This window comes from Olea europaea, chromosome 1 (genome assembly GCF_002742605.1).
Source record: "Olea europaea var. sylvestris chromosome 1, O_europaea_v1, whole genome shotgun sequence".
Taxonomy (NCBI): Eukaryota; Viridiplantae; Streptophyta; class Magnoliopsida; order Lamiales; family Oleaceae; genus Olea; species Olea europaea.
The window spans coordinates 27,740,562-27,764,701 of NC_036237.1; the positions used below are offsets into that span (position 1 = coordinate 27,740,562).

The window sequence follows — 24,140 nt, forward strand, 5'->3', positions numbered from 1 at the left end:
CATAAAATTTACCGACACTACCATCCCATACTTGCACTAAACATGTATTATAGCAAAACGATATGTACTCTACAAAAGACAGTTTAACGTGTAGTATATTTCAGGAACAGTAAATGCATTATGTCGTCAACGCATACACACAAAATGTACTGACAATACCATCACATACTTGCACTAAACATTTATGTACTATAAATAAAACAATTTAACGTGTAGCATATGGGTGAGCAAACGTATCCGTCCATAAATCAAACCAAATTCAAAGCATGTCTTTCTTACCAACAACGTCTCTACTACTACATCAGATCTTACCAAACCACTTGAACTCACTCATTTCTTAACTCTCTTTGCCCTTCCCCTCGTGTATGGCGTTTGGGTAGGTGGTGCAGGGCATCAAACACAAGTCGATCGCCGCATATTTGTGCTTCCCACATTGCCTCCCTTCTTCGGTACGGTCGCTTGTGCCGACAACTCTGTGTCAGCACCCATATAAAATATTTCAGCACTTTAGTGAAACGGTTCTGTGTGAACGACGCCACATAGTCGTGGAATAAGATTATTTTAGGAAAAAAGCACATACTGTCCACCTCGGTGACGTCATGGGTTGATGGGCCTTCCTCGTTGTCATCGCTGGGAAGGGTGGGGACAGTTTCTCCTGGGTCTAGTTCAAAGGAAATTGGGTGAAATGGACAAACACAAGATATGAATTATCATTTGCGTAGGGGGGAAGTGTTTGGTAATAGAACCCAAATCACAGAAGTTGGAAAAAATTACGCACGTACCGTTCATGTCCTGCATGTCACCCTCCTCCGAACGGTCGTCGTCCTCTGTGCTCTGCTCGTCTCCACCTTCCCCGTCTAGTTGGAAGACAGAGAACAAATGAATGAACGAGTGAAATTGAATACATATGCGTATGATGAAATGAGACGACAGAAGTTGAAAAAAAATAGAGAACGTACCGTTCACCACATGCATTTTACCCTCATCTGCATGGCCTTCGTCGTGTGTGCTCCGTTTGTCGCTGCCTTCCTCGGCTACTCGAAAACAAATAAGAAATTATTGAACGACTTAAATTGAAGACAGTAAGTAAAGGCGAATAAAATACGACATGAAAGATATCAGAAGATGAGATGACATAAAATACAAAATTTACGCACGTACCGTTCCCCTCCTGCATTTCAGCCTCGTCAGCACGGTCGTCGTCATGCGGGATTTGTACGTCGCTACCTTGCCCGTCTACTTGGAAACCAAAAAATAAAATTATTATTACAGTCAAATTCAATAGACTAGCATATCACGAGATGACATGACATTGAAGACCAAAAATGTGTTACGTAGAACTAACGGACATACCATTCACTTCCAAGTTCCCAATAGGGGAAGGACAGCCATCGTCATCCGGGCACAGGTCCATGTCGCCTCCATGTACATCTAAGTAATTTGGCAATTTCAAAAATACATTTGTAAACAAACGCATAGGAAAAATTGCACACATATTGTAAATGAAAATAACAGTAACATAAACTCATACCTTCGTGAGGGTCGTCCCAAAGGTTTGGCTCATTCACTACCGGAGCTGCAGTGGAAGTGGAGGTGCCACTAGACGGGGGCACCAAGGTAAATATGAAGTCCCTCAGTCTGACGAACTCCTCGGTGACGTGCTGCATGATTTCAAGTTTCACAGTCCGCAACCTCATCTCGAAGAGGATGCGCTGGTCATACAACATGCCCTCCACATCCTCCCTCGTCAAAGTTGCTCCACCACACGTACCCTGAACCCCAGATGTGGACGGGGCAACCACTGAAGTGGGTAATGCACCCAACTACCGTCCCGAGGCATCCATTTCGTTCTCACTATCACTACCACTGGTCTCGCTAGAGGGGTCGCGACCGCTTTCTCCACTGTCATCAGGCTTAGACCCATCGTCCGCGTTGCCCTCCAGTGTGTGATGGCCATCACTCGCGGATGTGTTAACGTCCTCGGCCCCTGCACCGGACTCGTCGTCATGCCCGTCACTCGCATCGCTACCGTCATCTCCCCCACTAACTGGTGCCGCCTCATGGAACTGTGGGCCGACAACCCTCCTAGCGAGGTCGTCCAAAAATTGCATTGGACAGTCGGGGAACTGCACCAAACTGGCGATGTATGGCAGACCCCGCTCGTCCTCCGTGGGACGCAGTGTGGCGTACACGTGCAGTTGTAGAAACAGGAGAGAACATGTAGTTAAAATATAATGCATATTATTCCCAATTAAACAAAATAATGGAAAGGCAAATGAAAAATGTCCATGACCCGTACGTCCCTGAAGAACGCATCGTATGTACGCTGCTGCGGTTGTTTGGTGGAGGTCCAACACAGAAGCCGAGGCGAGCGTTCACCCACACGCTCACCGAAGCGTTCGTCGAGTTCGTGCATGGCCTCATATGCCCAAATCTGTCCGGACGATAAGAAAATAGATGTTGCGGTAATATCCATCCAAACACTATAGAAGCATGGTCTAATACTGACAAACAAAACACATAAACATAATGTTGTTCCTACCTGCATGACGATCGGAAATTCGTAAATTGTTTAACTGACGTCCTTCTTGTTCTTCGTCTTCGCATCGCTCATTTTACATGCCCAAGTACCCCCGTAATCCCTTCAACAAACGCCTATACCCCACTTTCGCCCAGGGGTAAGCAAAAAACAGCTCCAGATCGTCCACGATGGCAAGTGTATCCTCATCAATGCCGACATTGTTGTCCGGAGCTGTGATAACTCCTTCCACAATTAGAGCAAGCCCGAGCTTGTATATATCTGCTCGGGGTGTCGACGCGCAGAGAAAAGCCTTCTCTAACTGGACACGTGAAATCTTCTCCAGCGATTTGAAATATTTTTCCTTCAGCCTCCTCTTCTCCAATACCTTTGTGTACTAATCGCCCTCTGGAAACGATCCAGCATGCAGTCCAGTGACGATAGCACACTCCTGCATTCCAAACCGGACGTTGAACCACAACTCATGGGACTTATCACAACGAATCCCTCGGCACACCAATGCCTGGATCAGTTGAGTGGAAAACTGGATCTCCGGAACGTCAGCGAGAAACCCAAGGCAGGAGTCGCGAAAGTCAGCCTGAAGTCAGTCGTCGAAGTTATCCATCACTATTTTTACGTACTTCAAGTTGCTCCGTTGCGAGATACACGCCGACAACCGTACATTCTTAGGCACCAGAAATTGAAATTCCATAATATTTGCAAATGAAACGATAATGGTTAGACCATAATTTCACAGCAGCTGACTATTACAAATTACAAGCGTACTTCCACGGAGCATACAACCACATCAATTGGAACCAGTAATACGAGAAACGTATAAGAACATATCATCTACCCAAAGTTACAGTAAACATTTATTATGGCGAATTGTGCTTGCAATATTCAACAAAATAAAATGTTAGCAAAAAAATTTTGTAATGTGCAAAAATACATGCGGTAATGATATCTGGATGTTTGACAGACATGTTGTTTCTTGACGCACATGCAGTGTCGTCTGTGCCCAACGTCATTTGTCAAGACACTGTCATCGAAACCTGTGTCGACAGATGACTGCACTCCGCCTTACAGTGGCATACATCATCTGTTGAGAATGCCAGCAGCTAACTGTCGGGAACGACAGTTCATCTGTCGAGGTTCAGCCAACTGTCGAGAATAACAGGAGGCAAATGTCGGGAACGACAGTTTTCAACATAAATATGGCATACGTATGCATGGTGCCCCAATCTACAAACTTGCGACATAACAGCGGAAAACCAGGCTTCCAAAAATTCACAAAACGCTTTAAAACTTAGATGTTACATATGCATGGTGCCCTATATCAAAATGTAGAACATGCCCAAATCCGGTCATCTCAAAAATCACAATGAAGGTGAAAATGTGGATATTAATTCTAGAAAGTCATTTCATAGCAGCCATGCAAAGTACGAATGTAAACACAACGAAGTAACCAAATAAAAAATGATCGTTACAGTAGAAGGCAAGCAAACAAGACTAGTTTACCTTTTATAACTACATCGAAAACACCAAATGATGCAACTGCGCACCGAGCAATCTAAGAGATATGCAAAGCAGCAAGTTGGTTTGTGAATATCTTGTGCGAGATAAATTCAATACATATTCGTACATCACAATAACAAGAGACAAGAAAGTGCTTTCACCTTGTCTAGTTATAGCAATTGCAAAGAGTTATGGACAGATATGTCTCTTTTCTTCGTCCACACTCCACAAAGTTTAGTTCTGCAACAACAGAAAGAAATGTTGCGCATAAAAAACGTATTGAAGAGGAGTATATATTGAAAATGCCACATTTCTTGAATACCAATCTCCAAATATTTTAATTATTACGCATTATAAACTGAAACTGTATATCAAGTATAAGCAAAAGTAATATTAAAGCTAATTTGTAATAGTCAAATCCCTTTTCCAAATCAGCCTACAGAATATTGATTCCTATAAGTTGCACCTAAAGAATTCATGGTTTTGATAGAGACCACAGTGCCGAATGCTGAAATGTGAAGCAAGGATATCAAGTTCACGACATATGTATGAAGAGAAAGTTCATATTCACACACGAAGAATACTGAAATCAAGAAACTAGAAATTGACATCATAACGCAACTAATTGATGCTTAAGTAGTTATAAAGAGAAAATACACTAAATGCTTACGGTTTCGCGTATATCCAATTCAATCTGGTATTCTCATGCAGTACTACTGTATTTAATTACCTAAATGAGTTTAATGACGGGAAAAGAACAGCAAGTGGAAATGATGATATTCCATCATGACCAGCTCCTTGCACGTTCAGGATTTTCATAACTAAGTTCTAAATCTCAACAATCTCAAAAGACGTGACCTTCTTTCAACAAACAATAAAAATGGTCCTCATTGAGAACAATGCATCTTTTCAGTTCCACCTTCAACCCTTCTTGGACTTATAAGTCCTAACTGGCAGAATTTGATCACTAGTCGCATGATGCAGCGTACTAGGAAGCTCCTTCTTCAGATAAACACTCAAATAGTTAAATCTTTACAATTCATAATTTTTAAATTTTGACAAGACATGAATTATATAGAAGTTGTTTCCTGCATTGGCATCAAAGTAGGGATATCTTTTGTATTGGGATTTTGACCCATGCTACCATGCAACTTATGCAATCAACCCCATACAACATGTATATTTGTGCACAATTGCCTTACCACTTATAGCATAAAACCAAAGCAAGAGGCAGAATTTGCACTAGTTATATTTAAAAGTAAGTATCAAGAAACAATTGAACATGTCCTCAAAAGAAAGCATGGGATACCCTCTGCACCAAGTGGACTCCTCTCAGACAGCCATGAGACTCATCGAATTCAATTAATTATAGTCCATTAACTTCTGTTGATGTTGTCAAACTAAACTCTGATGAATGCCTCAAAGGGAACTCAAATCTAGTTGTAGGTGGGGGTGTGATAAGAATCATGTAGGTAAGGTTCTCCTTGCATGTTATGACTTCTATGACTTATGTTTTTCTTAAGCTATGCGATCAATCTGGATACAGCCCAAAAATGGGCAGAGATTGATTCACTTTTCCAATGTAAAATAAATAAATAAAAATAAAAAAGGAAGGCATAGATGAACCTCAGAAAGTGCAATACTATTTAGAAGAAATTCACCACTGGGAGAGTAGACTCAACATTCAGTTTTTCCATATTTGGCGAGAAGGCAGTACATTTGCCTACCATTTAGCTAATACGGGGATACAAATATATAAAGTTCAAGCTTTCAATAACAAGAGTTAACTGCTGAGATTAATGTATTGCTTAGAATAGATAAATGTGGTTTCTCAAGCATAAGGATGTAAGTGACCTTAGTTTCTTGTTCCTTTATTCTCTTACTTGCAAACATAACTCAAGTATAGACTAGGTTTCTTTCCTAAAATTTTGTTATATTTCCAAGAAGGCAAGGTTCATTGAAGTCCAACTCCTTTGTAAAATTTAGCCAATCAATATACTAGGCGATGGGGCAAAGCCAACTCCCCATTTTGTTAAGGTAAGAGGCCTAAAGAACATTACATTATCTAGAATGGACTTCACCAAAAAATAAAAAAATAAAAATAAGAGGAAGAAGGTATCAAGGACCAAAAGCTCATTGAAAATCGAATAAGATTCATCTTATAGCAATTACAGATTTATAACAAGAATCAAGTAATATGGGACCTCATTGGAAAACATCAAAGTCGTCTGATACAAAGAAAACTTAAATCCATTTTACCATTATCTCAGGTCATTCAAGGGGAAGAAAAAGCATCTGATCAAACCGCATTCATTTTCAGCACAGAAGAATAAGAAGAAAACCAATCACAAAAACACATGGTAAAAATCAACCAAGATGTAAATTCCTGCCTTACATTCCGCAAGCTTAGATAGTTTTTGCGAGGTCTGGTGAATCCCGAGCCCGATCTTGGATGCCTTACGATTGAATTAACTAAAATAATATAATTTTTCTGAAAAAAAGGAAACATAATCTTTTCAACAACTGCCGAATATGGGATAATATATTCAGAAGAGTTAATAAACATAATCTTTTAATATATTTTCACAGACAACAACAATTTCACATCATCAACCATTTCTTTCTAATTTAAAAACAATAACCCACAAGCAATATAGAATATATTCGAAAAAGGGCTCACAAAATTGCTTTGAATTAATAAACAAGAAGACCTGAACTGTGTGAGATTGAATACTGAGAGCGACGCACAGTCCACAGACTCCACCGCCTCCGGTCGTCCAGCTGAGTTACTACTTCCGCTCGGAATGGAAATATGGAAATTTAAGGGTTTACTGTTTGCACTTTTCAGCCAGTTTCAAATGGAGTTTGGGACCTTGGGTGGATTTTAATCTGCCGATTTTAATTTCCTCATTCCGAGCAGTTTAGATACAATGGCTAAAGTATTGCTGGCAATTTTCTAATATTCAGTGGAATTCTTTTTCAGATTCGTTCACTTCATTGTGAGAAATGAGAGAGTGAGCGAGCGATTTAGGGTTCTTCGACTAGAGGATTGGTGCGTGTTGCTCTGCTTTTTTTCTTCAATAATTCAATTTTGTCAGACACTCTTTGAAAATTTTGTACAATTTCTTTGATCATGTATAGCAAGTGTGGAAGCGTAGAGGATGCAAGGTTTGTGTTTGATGAGTTGCCTGCAAAAACAACGGTAGGATGGAATAGTATTATTGCGGGTTATGCACTTCATGGTTATAGCGAGGAAGCATTGAGCATGTACTATGAAATGCAAGATTCTGGCGTCAAAATGGACCATTTTACATATTCAATTATTATTCGAGTTTGTACAAGATTAGCCTCGTTAGAACATGCCAAACAAGCTCATGCTGGGCTAGTTCGTCATGGTTTTGGGTTAGATATAGTTGCTAACACAGCACTTGTAGACTTCTATTGCAAATGGGGAAGGATAGAAGATGCAAGGCATGTTTTTGAGAAGATGCCAAAAAAGAATGTCGTGTCTTGGAATGCCTTAATATCTGGATATGGGAATCATGGTCGTGGAATCGAGGCGGTTGAGTTATTCGAGTGGATGATCTCTGAAGGAATGGTTCCCAATCATGTAACCTTTTTAGCAGTTTTATCTTCTTGTAGTTATTCAGGGCTATCTGATCGTGGGTGGGAAATATTTGAATCAATGAGTAGGGATTACAAGGTGAAACCTAGAGCAATGCACTATGCTTGTATGATTGAATTATTAGGCCGAGAAGGGCTTCTGGATGAAGCTTTTGCATTGATAAGAGATGCTCCATTCAGGCCTACTATAAACATGTGGGCTGCTTTACTTACAGCTTGTAGGATTCACAAGAATTTTGTGCTTGGGAAATTTGCTGCTGAGAAACTTTATGGGATGGGACCAGAAAAGCTATCTAATTATGTTGTACTTTTGAATATTTATATGAATGCTGGGAAATTGGAAGAAGCGGCTGAAGTCGTGAAAACCTTGAAGAGAAAAGGTTTGAGAATGTTGCCTGCATGTACTTGGATTGAAATTAAGAAGCAGCCGCATGCTTTCTTCACTGGAGATAAATCCCATCATTTAACCAAGGATATCTATGATAATTTAGATAACTTAATGCTGGAGATTTCTAGAAATGGATATGTTCCCGAAGGAAGAACTTTGCTTCCTGATGTGAATGAACGAGACGAGCGCATGCTAACTTATCATAGTGAAAAGTTGGCTGTTTCATTCGGTCTAATCAGCACTTCTGATTCGACCCCGTTGCAACTTGTTCAAAGTCATAGGATTTGCAACGACTGCCACAATGCATTCAAACTAATAGCCATGGTTACTAAAAGAGAAATTGTCATCAGGGATGCTAGTAGATTTCACCGATTTAGAGATGGAAATTGTTCTTGCGGCGATTATTGGTGATGCACATAATACTACCTTTGTCTGCCTCCTTACTGTCCAATTTTTTTTTCCAAATATAATTCTTGAAGATGTCTACTTGCCAGGTTGTTACCTTAGGACTTTGTTGCGAATGTCAAAATAGTCCTTTTCTTTTCGCCCTCAATTTCTTTTGTTAGTTTTCAATATCTCCTACAATTGATATTTTAAGCTTGTAACCTGCAGTAAATTACAATAATCTATTGAAATCAGTATTTTTTTATGTATGAATTTCTCCAGAATATTTTTCATGTTTTGTCCATGCATCTACATGTTACTAATGTTTCTGGGTTGCTTTTGTTCTCATATGCTTGTAGCTTGAGTACTTGGGAATGGTACAGAGCAAAAAATGTCATCAGTTCCACGAGATTCCAGTATTTAGTTTAAGTACACTTCCTGCTGGAGTTGTTTAAACTGTACTTCTTTTCCTTTTCCTAGTCGTGTTTTCTTTTTATTTACTTTCCAACGTTCTTATATTGTACCACGTAAAGAAAAAATTAAAATCATGTTCATTATACTGTAATCATCTATGCTGTGGGAGATCCCGAGTTTTGCTGGTGTTAGAAATTTACTGTTTTTTTTTTTTAGACAAATGAATTGCAGGTTTATTGAGCTAAGTTCACTTCTAGTTCCGAGCAGTTTGATTCCCGACTTTACTTTTTCTTTCACAAAATGAGTTTGATTTAAAAATAAATAAATTCCAAACTCTACTTATGTGTTGCTCCTTGCATACACCTGTAACGTTATTTGAAGCAGAGTTTTGCTATTATCTTACTCCAAGCTGTCTGAGATCCGAGTTTTGGATGTGTTAGATACTGTTTTTAGGAATTTATGGAATTTTCGGGCCATTAAAGATATCATTAGAGTAAACACAACAAATTGCTTGCTTGTAATCTGCTATGCATCTGTTTTGATAATGTGATTTTGTCTCGTACTATACACTTACTGAGATTGTAAGGCTAAATACTCTTAACTAACAGGGAAAGAGAATCGACATTGCAAATGCTCGCTATACGACTGAACCAGCAAGCGGCACTTTATCTGAAAAGCGGGATCTGAAAAGCGGGAAAATGCCTCAGTGGACAATGTTGATTAAACTTCTTTCAGCACTTTTTTTTTTTGTCAACTTATAATTGAAATTATTGAATCAATCATCAAAAACTTTTATCATTTATACTTTTTTGTTGCCAATAAGTAAAGCTACCCATTCCAAACTGTTGTCCACTGCAATGCTATGGTGTTTTCCACATTTCCTATTTGTCAGAATTTGTTCCCCACAAAAGTATGAAAACTTTCCCACCTCCAAAAGTAAATTGGCTTTTTCTTTAGACCAGTTAGAAATGAATTGTTTGAACAATCTGTGAAATTGTGTTTGGCTCTCAAATTGTTAAGCTGGTATGGTAGATGGTACAGTATTAAATCGGAGATACGGAGATCACTTTACTTGTTGGCATGGACAAGTACATGTGAATGCCCACTAGACGACATAAATTAGTTCAATCATCAGTTTCTTCAATCGATGCGAAGACAACTATTCCTATCTAAACAAGCCGACTCCTGAAAATCGTTTAGACAGTGATCACAAGGACTTTCATAGATATTTTTAGCGCTTGGACCACTACGAAGTGGCAAATGTCATTTCCTGCATTATTTCACTACCAACGGTTTATCGTCGGGGTTAAATATGTGGATATAGATTGATTGAATTGTGTAGAAATACAGCATCCCTGTTGCAATGTGCTGCATACTGACAATTTGGAAAGGACAAATGTCCTAGGATTTGTCATAATTACTGTGCTGATGATCAAACAACATGGTCCTACATCTTTATCAATTGGTTCACCTCTTTTTGAAATTTTGATTGCTATTGTAAATTGGCAATTGCTAAATGATCAGAATCAAAAATAAGTGACAGAAAGTAGAATATATAAGCTGTCATATTCGATGATCAATGATCAACAATGCTATCATCAGGTCATGCAGCAGCCAACCATTACGTGTGTCTGAGTTACAATTTTGAACACAAAAGGAGATTTATAGTGGTTCATCTTCAGGGTTAGGGTTGCGTCCACTTGTCGATTTTTACCATGACATGCACACACACAAACACAAAAAGTGGTCTACTAATTAATTTTTTAGATGCTAAGAATAATAGAAAAACAATATGCATGTATACGTGTCAAAACATAACCTTGAACCGAAAAATGGGCGTATGATTAGGCTCCACAACATTCGAGACAAAAATAGATAGCATTGATCTAACCATTTGCTTCCTTCTCATATTCTTTTATATGCAGTTCTTAAAATTGCTTGAATTATCAAATGTTGAAGTGTCTAATAGATAATGTGATTAAACGCATATTAGAACAAGCAAATGTCCTCAATTTAAGTCTCACGACGCTCATTTATAAAAGTTAAACTTGTCAAACCTAATCTAGACAGCACGTGGGGGAACGTGCCTCAACAACTTGAGCCGTTAGACGAGGTGTTAAACAATAGAAGCATATCAGCTTTGTAGAAGTACTGTTGCGCCAAAAGTATTGACAAGATTCTGCATTAGGCAAAGCACGACAATTAAGTAACTATGACGAGTTTGATTCGATTTTTTCGAATTTGATTAGTTCTTTGAAAATATAAGAAAATTTTGACATTTTATTGATCAATAAATTTTAATAGTTTTTGGTTAGTTAATTTCTTTCAAAATATTTTTTCCCCTCATTTTAAAGTTCACTAATAGAATATTTTGATAGAAATTATCATTAAGCAGGAAAATTATTGTTTGACAATGATGCACGACAGACAAATATCATGAAATTTATATACAGTGTCATAAGACTTCGTATTTAAATTTTACTCAACTTTCCCCCTTTTTTTATGATGAACCCGTATACATATTAAGAGGGTGTTTGAGAACCATTTTTATGTAAAAATACATTTTAGAATAGTAACTTGATGGGAAGTGTGTGGTTGAAAAATAAGGAAAAGTTTTAATTTACGTGTAATATTATTTTAATAAAGAATGTGTGGTTGAAAAGAAGAGAGAGAAAAATGCGTTTTGAAAAAAATGGGTACCAAACGGGGCTAAGATGCAGAATTGAGAATTACATTACAAAATCAAGGTATGGTGATACTAGTACATAACATACTATTTTTTTGTGACAAATTTTGGACAATAACAAGTTTCTAAGTTGTATCTAATCTAAACATAAATGTCATTCATGGAGAGAAAAAGTGGACCATTGCGTCCCTATTCCTAACTTGTGCTAGGCAGCATATACACATTGAACTTCAAAGCAAAAATAAGGAAAATAAGTACTGCTGCGCCAAAAGTATTTACAAGATTCTGCATTAGGCAAAGCACTCGAGCAAGAAACTTGTGAGTTTGATTAGCTGTTTAGGTGAATAATTGATTGTATTTTTTTAGTTTGGCCCTTTTTGTTCCCATACATTGTTGCCATTTCCAAAAGCAGGTGCTTTAAAAGGAGACCTAAAATATAGTAAAACTATGATTTTCTGTGCTCACCAGACCAATTAAAACAGTTTTTATCTTCCCTTCTTAATTTCTTTTTAATTTTTTTTTTTTTGGGAAATTGTATTATTGGTCCCCAACTAATTGTCCTAGTAGTCCCTAACGGTAAAAATGTGTAAACTTTGGTAAATTATCACACTTCCCTAATGAAACCAAGTCTCACTTCAAATTTCTCGGTGCTAATAAGAACGTTAATCTATACTTTCACAGTAATTTGAATTAAAAACTGATCTATTTTGTATTCTGCTGGCAAATCAAGAAAATCAAATTGTTGTAACATCTCAAATAGGGGACTGCTGCTGATCACTGATGGGACTAGTGTTTCTAGTAAGAGTCATCTTATCCAAACATGTTTCTTTTATGTAGGATTTCAGACATTGATAGTGGGTGTTTGGTTTATGTTGAACTAAAGTTAACAAGTTGAATACAATTGTATACAGCTTTGTTGTCTTTTTCTTAATGAATTTTGTTTACTTTTTGTTCTGATTCATTTGCCCTTTTAACCTCTATAAGGTTCTTAATTTGACGTCGCCCGACGCCATACTGAGGCAAATAGAATCAACTTGAGTTCGGATTACTATTTCTAACCTCAGGAGAACACTAGATTTTTTTATTTTGTGTATATTTTATATGCTTATACAATATACACTAATGAAGGAGTATGCTTGAAATGAGGGTGGATCCAAAGGGCACGGCTTGGGGTGAAATCATAGCTTGATTCTGGATCATGCAGGGTGGATTTTATTATTGTCATGAGTTTTAATTTTTGGGCAAAGTGTTCTAGCCCCTACATCAATTGGTATCAAAGTTGAAGATTCCATGTTCAAGTCGATGCCGGAGCATTCTCGCAGAGTGGATGGATAATTCAGGAGCATGTTTGAAGCGAGAGTTTGCTTGGGGTGGATTCTTGGGTCGGTCTCGTCATTTTGCCACCCTCTAAATGGAGGCAGCCTTAAGAGCTTCCTACCCTCTTTTATGTTTAAAATTTACTTAATCATGTATAGCGAAAAAATAAACATAATTTCAATTTTCACCAAGAATCTACTTTGTGTTTAGATAGAAATTATACATTTGTCGAATTTCACAAAACTCCTTTGCCTTTCTTGAACTTGAACAATCACAATTTGCAATCCACAGCTATCCAATTGTCCAGCCCAATAAAAATCCACAAAGGGAACAAGAATGGAAGAACTAGGGTTTTACTTTTTTTTGTGCTAACAAGAATAATTGTGTTCTCTTATAATTTTTCCAAACCCTAATAGCTTATTAATATAAGTCCAAACAGGTTTGGTCCGTCTCTTAAATTAATCCAATTCAATAATTAATTAATCTAATTAATTAATTTGGGGCTATTAATAAGCAACCCAATTAATTAATTGCCAACACTTGTTAATAAATTAATTGGTAAATATCATTCTTCTAGATTTCCTTTTGTGTGTGATCCATTAGGTTCTCGATTAGATATCTAACGACGTGAATTATTATTTTGATTTAATCAAAATTATTAAATTAAAATACCCCTTTTTAATTTATCGTCAATTCACATGCGTAGTTCCAGAATATATCTAGCAATGTATCAGAGCAATACATATGACTGAAAATGTCATGTGGTATGACAAAATCAAACTTGTTCGTTTACCATGAAACTATAATCACTTGTTCATTATGATCCGATCAATAACGAATATGGATACGTGTCAATCTCAATTATCGATCATATCTTTCATTCCACTATTAGGTCAATATAAGTCGCAAAACTCATTTTCAACTTATAAGTACACTTTGGTGAAGAATTTCATTATCAACTTAACTCAATGAAATGTAGATCATAATATTTTACTATCGAAGAATGACAAATTCTCTATTGATCATTCACAACCTTAATATGATTATTGATATACCGGAACGATGTCGTATTAACGACTCTTGGTGGAGCAACATCCAACATCATCTAAGTATGACTGTTCTCATATAAGGCACTATGATAACATCAAGTCAAATGATCAATTCCACTATCGAACGTTATAGATCAACCACTGACACTTAGATAATTATCCATGTGAAATCTCCCAACGAGTTTCCAATATTCATGTTCATTTAAGTGTCTCTACTTTTTAGCTCGTGAGATCAATTACTTACTTCACAAGTAAAAAATGTCATACTTAATGGTCTATCCGTAATAATGATATTCATATCTCGTTATTACTTACAATTATAGATTATTTAAGATTCAATCATCTGTAATTTGTATCTCACAATCATAACTCTTTGTAATTAACAAATCACTGAAACTTAAATATACGGACTTTGTTATTTAATATAATTTATTGGAATAGTGATTTAAATAAATAATAAATTTTACCAAAATAAATTTACTAAACATATTAAAAGTGTTTACAACCTAAATTGATTGGATTTAGGGTGTAACACCTACATTTTAGAACCAGAAATTGAAGGGCGGGAAATCTACGTCCTTCCTTGAAGGACATAGGTGCTACAATGGCCAAGACAAAGGGTCGCCATCTTGCATGGGGGATTAGCTAATCCCATCACCCTCCCACACATGAAATTAGACTAGGAAATGAATTCTTTCGTTAATTCAACAGTTGTTTAGGTAATAAGTTACTTTAATCAGTTATTGCTAACAGCATTTCAAACACGTAGTCTTTATACAAAGGACTACAATGAATGATAATACAGCCTCAATACATAAATGGATCCTTCATTTCTGGCACGAAATCTTAGAAAGTTTTCGGCTCAGTCCAACTCCAACTCGTCTTGAAATTTTAAGAGACCATAAATACAAACTCAAAAGCCTACTTTTGAGGGGAGAAGACGGTTCAAGAGGCAAGGAGACAAGATATTGATAAAGAGCACAAAAGACAACAATTATGAGAAGAATTCAAGCGCCAAATCAGTTTTTCTCATTCTTTTTGTTTCCATGTTCTTTATATTAGATTGGATTATGTCGTTTTTCTTATTCAAGAACTGATTTCTAGATCTAGGTTTGATGTAACCTAACTTGATACATGTTTGGATTCTAATATAGTTATTTCTTTTGATTTTTCCGTTTGTTTATTTATGTTGATTCTGCATATTGTTTTCAATTATTTGATCAATAGTTGAATGATTTGATACTTTAAATCTCAGTGCTCGAAAGAGGGGGATTTAAGCACAATTTAAAAATAACATAACCTAAATTTTGTAGGTTACGAAAGAAATTATGAAATCTTTGAGGCTTATTCCATTTAAGAATCACGTTCTTAATAATTTCTAGATTTTTAATTTGAAATAGAGATAATGAAATTAAAATATAGAGACGAGTTCTATTCAATACTCAAGAAAGGGAATAGAATAAATTTAGAGTTCTTGCCTATAAACTTTGGAAAAATTGATAGAAGTAACTATAAAAGTTAAAGAACATTGTTGATAGTACTATAAAATCGTTTCCTATGCTTTCTCATGTTGATGAATCTCGTATAATTTGCCTTGTTTTACTTGAAATGTTGCCACATCTAGGTTAGATTGTCAAATAGGAATTGTCTTTATATGATTTCTAATGAGATAATAAAAGTAGATTAGAAAGAGTCGAGACTATTTACGACAAGATTGGTTGATAAGGCATCATGGCTTGAAACAGGTTCTATTATTACTTAATATTCATTTGGCGAATGCATAGTCTTCTTTTTTCTCGCTCTCTCTCAAAATAATAATAATAATAATAATAATAATAATAATAATAATAATAATAATAAATAAATAAATAAATAATCCTCATTGGTGCCAAGCGTGAGGGTGTTCTATATTGATAAAATATTCATTTGAAAACAATCACTATATTACATAGTGGTAGAAGAGAGTACGATGACACGTCTAGACTTCAAACGGTTGGCTTATCTAAAAATATTGATTTAAAAATATGATCTTTTAGATAAAATAGAGACAAATAATTATAGTACTAATTAGGAGTTTGATTTCAATCCCTATGGGTTCGACATCTGTACTTGATCTTATATCACAAAATTTGACGTCGTAGACTTGCGGTATAATTTACATTGTGGAAAACATTTGACAAGTTTTTGGCTTCGGCCCATTAACTACAACGAACAATTCGATTCGATTAAGACTCCAAAAACTAAGCACATTGATTACAAGATTGGTTTGCTCAAACGATCATCTGTCTTGCAATGGCATGTTAAGGGATAAAATTTCACAATGAATAAAGATGAAAATATAGACCAACATATAAAGGTTATGATCCATCTTAAAATGGGAGTAATCCCTTAAGACACTCCCAGAAGATGGTGGCTCATTTAAGCAGATCGATCTTGAAATTTGTGTACACCTTTTTTTTTTTTTTTTTTTAGCCTTAATTTTTACTTCCATAAGCTTGGAGAAGAGATAAGAAGACCCTATAGAGAAAACACAATCATTTGTTCAACCCATTTTTCTCATTTTACAGATTTGCAATTCCAAGTCTAGATTATTGTTCATTCTGTGAAAGGGGAATCAAATACTTCAAACTCATCACGTGAAGTTGAACAAACTTCAACTCACTATATGGACTCAAAAGTTGTAGTTAGCATTTTTTAAGGTAGAAACTTTTGTCTACAAGATTGGCAAGTGATTTCCAAGCATCTTGAATCCATCTTTCCAACGGCCTTTTCCTTCATTTTCTCTGCCTTCTCAACCTCTTCTCGTGCTCGTTCCCATAGGGCCCGAGCACGAGCAAATTCAGACTCGGCCATCTCCATTTCTCTTCTCGAAAGCTCCCTCACACGCTCTGCGTAAGCCTTCTCCGTTGCCGCCAGTTGAATTTGCTCAGCCGCATGCCATTTCAAGGCCTCAATATTGCTAGAATCAAACTTCTTCACGTCACTGTAATCTTTAACTCTTCTTATTACAACACAATCTGATGGTGGCTTGAGTGGGTTGACACTTACTGACAACTGAAGGTCTAGTGATGGACCATCGAAGTGATCCCGTGATCGGAATTTAGTCGACGAATCCAACGGCCAGGATGAAGCCTGTGATGAAGAAGGTGCAGTGTGTGGATTAGTACTGGATAGTAGCTGCAGTTCTTTGAGATGTTCTTCCATTGAAGAAAATAATGTGAGGGACTAGGCTTACGCAATGTGGGGCTTTAAATAAGAATCTCATCGCAAGGGTACTTTCGGAAATTCTCATATTTCCCATGCAAAATGACTATACTATTTTAGCATCATTAGACCCATGATTCCAAACTTTGCGTCCTCACTCTTTAATCACTTACATTAGTACTTCATAAAGTTGGTTTACAATACATTGAACTCAACCTTCCTTAGAATTGTTTTTTTTTTGTTTTGTTTTTTTTTGTAATAATTTTTTAATTCAATTATAAGTTGGACGAGATATAAGTAAATATAATAAAGAAAGAAAGATGTACAACACATTTATCAGCTTGTTTGGGAGCGATTTTTTGCCCAAAAAAATGATTTTTTTATCGTTATTTCACTATTCTGGCCGTCATATTTGACTTCTTCTCTCACAGGTGGATCCCACTTTTCTTCTAACGGTCAAAAAATCAATTCTCAAAATCACTCACAAACAGGCTCATATATTTTTCTATTAATCGAACACATCAAACATGCATGTTCGTAGTTTCTTATGTAAGATTGAACAATATAAACTCAAATGTCATTTGCCAACCTCTTTGCTTTTATATATATGTATGTAAAATATTTATTATAACAAGTACTATGCACAAGATTTTAATTTTATTTTTTATTTAATATTTTTCAATCTTGTATATCATATCGCACAAGTATCAAATATATATCAATTTATCAAGCAGAATGAAATGCATACGAATTTTACCGAAAGATGATGAATTCCTAATTCCTATTGATCATGGAAAAAATTGAAGGGAGATTTAATTTTCCTATTTTATTTTTGGAAAGTATAACTATTTGTTTAATAATTGACTTAAATAATTGATTATGGAAAGGGAGATTAGTAATAATTTCACTTGCACGTGCAAAGTGCGTGATGTGGTTTGAGCCCTAAGAGGGCTTTTTGGTTAAGTGCAATTTTCTTGATGGATAGTAGGCCCCTAGTTGTCGGCCCTCTCGCGTTAAAAAGCTAGAGAAATTTGCACTGTCACCCCAATATATCACCCTAATTTAAGTTGGTCCTTGACCTTTAAAAAATTTATTATGCCCCTATTTGGTTCTCATTCTTTCCTCATTAAAATGAATAATATAACCGTTATTCATCACATCAAGCCACCAAATTTGAATTTTTATATCTTGTGTGGGACCCGTAACGATTTTATTTTTCAACTCATTCTTCAAAAAATGAGAGAAACGGGAGCTTAAATCTTCTTGTGATCCTCACATAAGTTTTGGTTTCCTAACTTAGATTGACATTTCAAGAATTTAAAGTCACGAATTTCCTAGAGAGTCGTATGATAATTTACACTAGCTTCAATACTTTGCATCGTTGAAGATTAATTGTGTAAGAAAATCAATTTACAATATTGAAGACTATCTCGTTACTAATGCAATATTGTGATTTTAAGTAGTGCAGTTTTCTATAAAAGCTATTAGCTTTTCTCCATATAAAGCCTACGCTTCTAGCAGAGTGGCACGTGGGAGGGGCACAGTAGGGTAGGGATAAGTGGCATAGGTGGGATGGTTGGGTGTTACTGAATTTTATACTTTGGATCACTCGTCTCTCATCATTTAGGATGGAAGATTTGTGCACAGAGCATCTAGTTCACACGTGCCGCCAGTTAGGCTTAAACCCAACCTTTTTTCTTGGAAACGAGGGTTAGGGGGAGAGAGTGAGAGGAAAAATATTTGTTTTTCGAACTTCTGTAGGTGGAAAGAAGTTAAAAAGTAATGCTGCATAATCAATTGAGCACGCTTATGCTGAAATTGAGTTTAAGAAAGTTTCTGTAGACGTAATGACGAAATATTTCATCAATTGAGTATTTTTAAGTTAAAAGTGAACTTCTTTTATTTACGTAGACAATTGATATTTTAAGCTTGTAACCTGCAGTAAATTACAATAATCTATTGAAATCAGTATTTTTTTATGTATGAATTTCTCCAGAATATTTTTCATGTTTTGTCCATGCATCTACATGTTACTAATGTTTCTGGGTTGCTTTTGTTCTCATATGCTTGTAGCTTGAGTACTTGGGAATGGTACAGAGCAAAAAATGTCATCAGTTCCACGAGATTCCAGTATTTAGTTTAAGTACACTTCCTGCTGGAGTTGTTTAAACTGTACTTCTTTTCCTTTTCCTAGTCGTGTTTTCTTTTTATTTACTTTCCAACGTTCTTATATTGTACCACGTAAAGAAAAAATTAAAATCATGTTCATTATACTGTAATCATCTATGCTGTGGGAGATCCCGAGTTTTGCTGGTGTTAGAAATTTACTGTTTTTTTTTTTTAGACAAATGAATTGCAGGTTTATTGAGCTAAGTTCACTTCTAGTTCCGAGCAGTTTGATTCCCGACTTTACTTTTTCTTTCACAAAATGAGTTTGATTTAAAAATAAATAAATTCCAAACTCTACTTATGTGTTGCTCCTTGCATACACCTGTAACGTTATTTGAAGCAGAGTTTTGCTATTATCTTACTCCAAGCTGTCTGAGATCCGAGTTTTGGATGTGTTAGATACTGTTTTTAGGAATTTATGGAATTTTCGGGCCATTAAAGATATCATTAGAGTAAACACAACAAATTGCTTGCTTGTAATCTGCTATGCATCTGTTTTGATAATGTGATTTTGTCTCGTACTATACACTTACTGAGATTGTAAGGCTAAATACTCTTAACTAACAGGGAAAGAGAATCGACATTGCAAATGCTCGCTATACGACTGAACCAGCAAGCGGCACTTTATCTGAAAAGCGGGATCTGAAAAGCGGGAAAATGCCTCAGTGGACAATGTTGATTAAACTTCTTTCAGCACTTTTTTTTTTTGTCAACTTATAATTGAAATTATTGAATCAATCATCAAAAACTTTTATCATTTATACTTTTTTGTTGCCAATAAGTAAAGCTACCCATTCCAAACTGTTGTCCACTGCAATGCTATGGTGTTTTCCACATTTCCTATTTGTCAGAATTTGTTCCCCACAAAAGTATGAAAACTTTCCCACCTCCAAAAGTAAATTGGCTTTTTCTTTAGACCAGTTAGAAATGAATTGTTTGAACAATCTGTGAAATTGTGTTTGGCTCTCAAATTGTTAAGCTGGTATGGTAGATGGTACAGTATTAAATCGGAGATACGGAGATCACTTTACTTGTTGGCATGGACTAGTACATGTGAATGCCCACTAGACGACATAAATTAGTTCAATCATCAGTTTCTTCAATCGATGCGAAGACAACTATTCCTATCTAAACAAGCCGACTCCTGAAAATCGTTTAGACAGTGATCACAAGGACTTTCATAGATATTTTTAGCGCTTGGACCACTACGAAGTGGCAAATGTCATTTCCTGCATTATTTCACTACCAACGGTTTATCGTCGGGGTTAAATATGTGGATATAGATTGATTGAATTGTGTAGAAATACAGCATCCCTGTTGCAATGTGCTGCATACTGACAATTTGGAAAGGACAAATGTCCTAGGATTTGTCATAATTACTGTGCTGATGATCAGACAACATGGTCCTACATCTTTATCAATTGGTTCACCTCTTTTTGAAATTTTGATTGCTATTGTAAATTGGCAATTGCTAAATGATCAGAATCAAAAATAAGTGACAGAAAGTAGAATATATAAGCTGTCATATTCGATGATCAATGATCAACAATGCTATCATCAGGTCATGCAGCAGCCAACCATTACGTGTGTCTGAGTTACAATTTAACACAAAAGGAGATTTATAGTGGTTCATCTTCAGGGTTAGGGTTGCGTCCACTTGTCGATTTCTACCATGACATGCACACACACACACACAAAAAGTGGTCTACTAATTAATTTTTTAGATGCTAAGAATAATAGAAAAACAATATGCATGTATAAATGTCAAAACATAACCTTGAACCAAAAAATGGGCGTATGATTAGACTCCATAACGTTCGAGACAAAAATAGATAGCATTGATCTAAACATTGGCTTCCTTCTCATATTCTTTTATATGCAGTTCTTAAAATTGCTTGAATTATCAAATGTTGAAGTGTCTAATAGATAATGTGATTAAACGCACATTAGAACAAGCAAATGTCCTCAATTTAAGTCTCACGAGCACTTGGGGGAACGTGCCTCAACAACTTGAGCCATTAGACGAGGTGTTAAACAATAGAAGCATATCAGCTTTGTAGAAGTACTGCTGCGCCAAAAGTATTTACAAGATTCTGCATTAGGCAAAGCACTCAAGCAAGAAACTTGTGAATTTGATTTGCTGTTTAGGTGAATAATTGATTGTATTTTTTTAGTTTGGCCCTTTTTGTTCCCATACATTGTTGCCATTTCCAAAAGCAGGTGCTTTACAAGGAGACTTAAAATATAGTAAAACTATGATTTTCTGTGCTCACTAGACCAATTAAGACAGTTTTTATCTTCCCCTCTTCATTTCTATTTTTTTAAATTTCTTTTTGGGAAATTATACTATTGGTCCACAGCTTATTGTCCTAGTAGTCCCTAACGGTAAAACTGTGTAAACTTTGGTAAATTATCACACTGACCTAATGAAAACATGTCTCACTTCAAATTTCTTGGTGTTAATAAGAACGTTAATCTATACTTTCACAGTAATTTGAATTAAAAACTGATCTATTTTGTAGTCTGCTGGCAAATCAAGCAAATCAAATTGTTGTAACATCTCAAATAGGGGACTGCTGCTGATCACTGATGGGACTAGTGTTTCTAGTAAGAGTCATCTTATCCAAATATGTTTCTTTTATGTAGGATTTCAGACATTGATAGTGGGTGTTTGGTTTATGTTGAACTAAAGTTAACAAGTTGAATACAATTGTATACAGCTTTGTTGTCTTTTCTTAATGAATTTTGTTTACTTTTTGTTCTGATTCATTTGCCTGATTCATTTGCCCTTTTAACCTCTATAAGGTTCTTAATTTGACATCGCCCGCCGCCATACTGAGGCAAATAGAATCAACTTGAGTTCGGATTACTATTTCTAATCTCAGGAGAACACTAGATTTTTTTATTTTGTGTATATTTTATATGCTTATACAATATACACTAATGAAGGAGTATGCTTGAAATGAGGGTGGATCCAAAGGGCACGGCTTGGGGTGAAATCATAGCTTGATTCTGGATCATGCAGGGTGGATTTTATTATTGTCATGAGTTTTAATTTTTGGGCAAAGTGTTCTAGCCCCTACATCAATTGGTATCAAAGTTGAAGATTCCATGTTCAAGTCGATGCCGGAGCATTCTCGCAGAGTGGGTGGATAATTCAGGAGCATGTTTGAAGCGAGGTGGATAATTCAGGAGCATGTTTGAAGCGAGAGTCTGCTTGGGGTGGATTCTTGGGTTGGTCTCGTCATTTTGCCACCCTCTAAATGGAGGCAGCCTTAAGAGCTTCCTACGCTCTTTTATGTTTAAAATTTACTTAATCATGTATAGCGAAAAAATAAACATAATTTCAATTCTCACCAAGGATCTACTTTGTGTTTAGATAGAAATTATACATTTGTCGAATTTCACAAAACTCTGCCTTTCTTAAACTTGAACAATCACAATCTGCAATCCACAGCTATCCAATTGTCCAGCCCAATAAAAATCCACAAAGGGAACAAGAATGGAAGAACTAGGGTTTTTACATTTTTTGTGCTAACAAGAATAATTGTGTTCTCTTATAATTTTTCCAAACCCTAGTAGCTTATTAATATAAGTCCAAATTGGTTTGGTCCGCCTCTTAAATTAATCTAGTTCAATATTTAATTAATCCAATTAATTAATTTGGGGCTATTAATAAGCAACCCAATTAATTAATTGCCAACACTTGTTAATAAATTAATTGGTAAATATCATTCTTCAAGATTTCCTTTTGTGTGTGATCCATTAGGTTCTCGATTAGATATCTAACGACGTGAATTATTATTTTGATTTAATCAAAATTATTAAATTAAAATACCCCTTTTGTCAATTCACATGCGTAGTTCCAGAATGATATCTAGCAATGTGTCAGAGCAATACATGTGATTGAAAATGTCATGTGATATGACAAAATCAAATTTGTTCGTTTACCATGAAACTATAATCATTTGTTCATTATGATCCGATCAATAACGAATATGGATATGTGTCAATCTCAATTATCGATCATATCTTTCATTCCACTATTAGGTCAATATAAGTCGCAAAACTCATTTTCAACTTATGAGTACACTTTGGCCAAGAATTTCATTATCAACTTAACTCAATGAAATGTAGATCATAATATTTTACTATCGAAGAATGACAAATCTTCTATTGATCATTCACAACCTTAATATGATTATTGACATACCCGAACGATGTCGTATTAACAACTCTTAGTAGAGCAACATTCAACATCATCTAAGTATGACTGTTCTCATATAAGGCACTATGATGACATCAAGTTAAAGGATCAACTTCACAAGTAAGAAATGTCATATTTAATTGTCTATCCGTAATAATGATATTCATATCTCGTTATTACTTACGATCATAGATTATTTAAGATTCAGTCATCTGTAATATGTATCTCACAATCATAACTCTTTGTAATTAACAAATCACTGGAACTTAAATATACGGACTTTGTTATTTAATATAAATTATTGGAATAGTGATTTAAATAAATAATAGATCTTACCAAAATAAATTTATTAAACATATTAAAAGTGTTTACAACCTGAATTGATTGGATTTAGGGTGTAACACCTACATTTTAGAACCAGAAATTGAAGGGCGGGAAATCTACGTCCTTCCTTGAAGGACATAGGTGCTACAATGGCCAAGACAAAGGGTCGCCATCTTGCATGGGGGATTAGCTAATCCCATCACCCTCCCACACATGAAATTAGACTAGGAAATGAATTCTTTCGTTAATTCAACAGTTGTTTAGGTAATAAGTTACTTAAATCAGTTATTGCTAACAGCATTTCAAACACGTAGTCTTTATACAAAGGACTACAATGA

General features: G+C 35.7%; 2 protein-coding genes across 2 annotated transcripts; one reads left to right on the forward strand and one right to left on the reverse strand.

Annotated features, from left to right (window-relative positions):
* The first annotated feature begins 7,169 nt into the window (after positions 1-7,169).
* On the forward strand, positions 7,170-8,701 carry LOC111399415 (pentatricopeptide repeat-containing protein At5g50390, chloroplastic-like). Its single transcript, XM_023026719.1, has one exon. The coding sequence runs from the start codon at positions 7,170-7,172 to the stop codon at positions 8,457-8,459; it is 1,290 nt and encodes a 429-aa protein (XP_022882487.1). The 3' UTR covers positions 8,460-8,701.
* Positions 8,702-16,414: 7,713 nt separating this feature from the next.
* On the reverse strand, positions 16,415-17,245 carry LOC111396099. The gene has a single exon (XM_023022427.1). The coding sequence runs from the start codon at positions 17,100-17,102 to the stop codon at positions 16,593-16,595; it is 510 nt and encodes a 169-aa protein (XP_022878195.1). The 5' UTR covers positions 17,103-17,245; the 3' UTR covers positions 16,415-16,592.
* Positions 17,246-24,140: the final 6,895 nt, after the last annotated feature.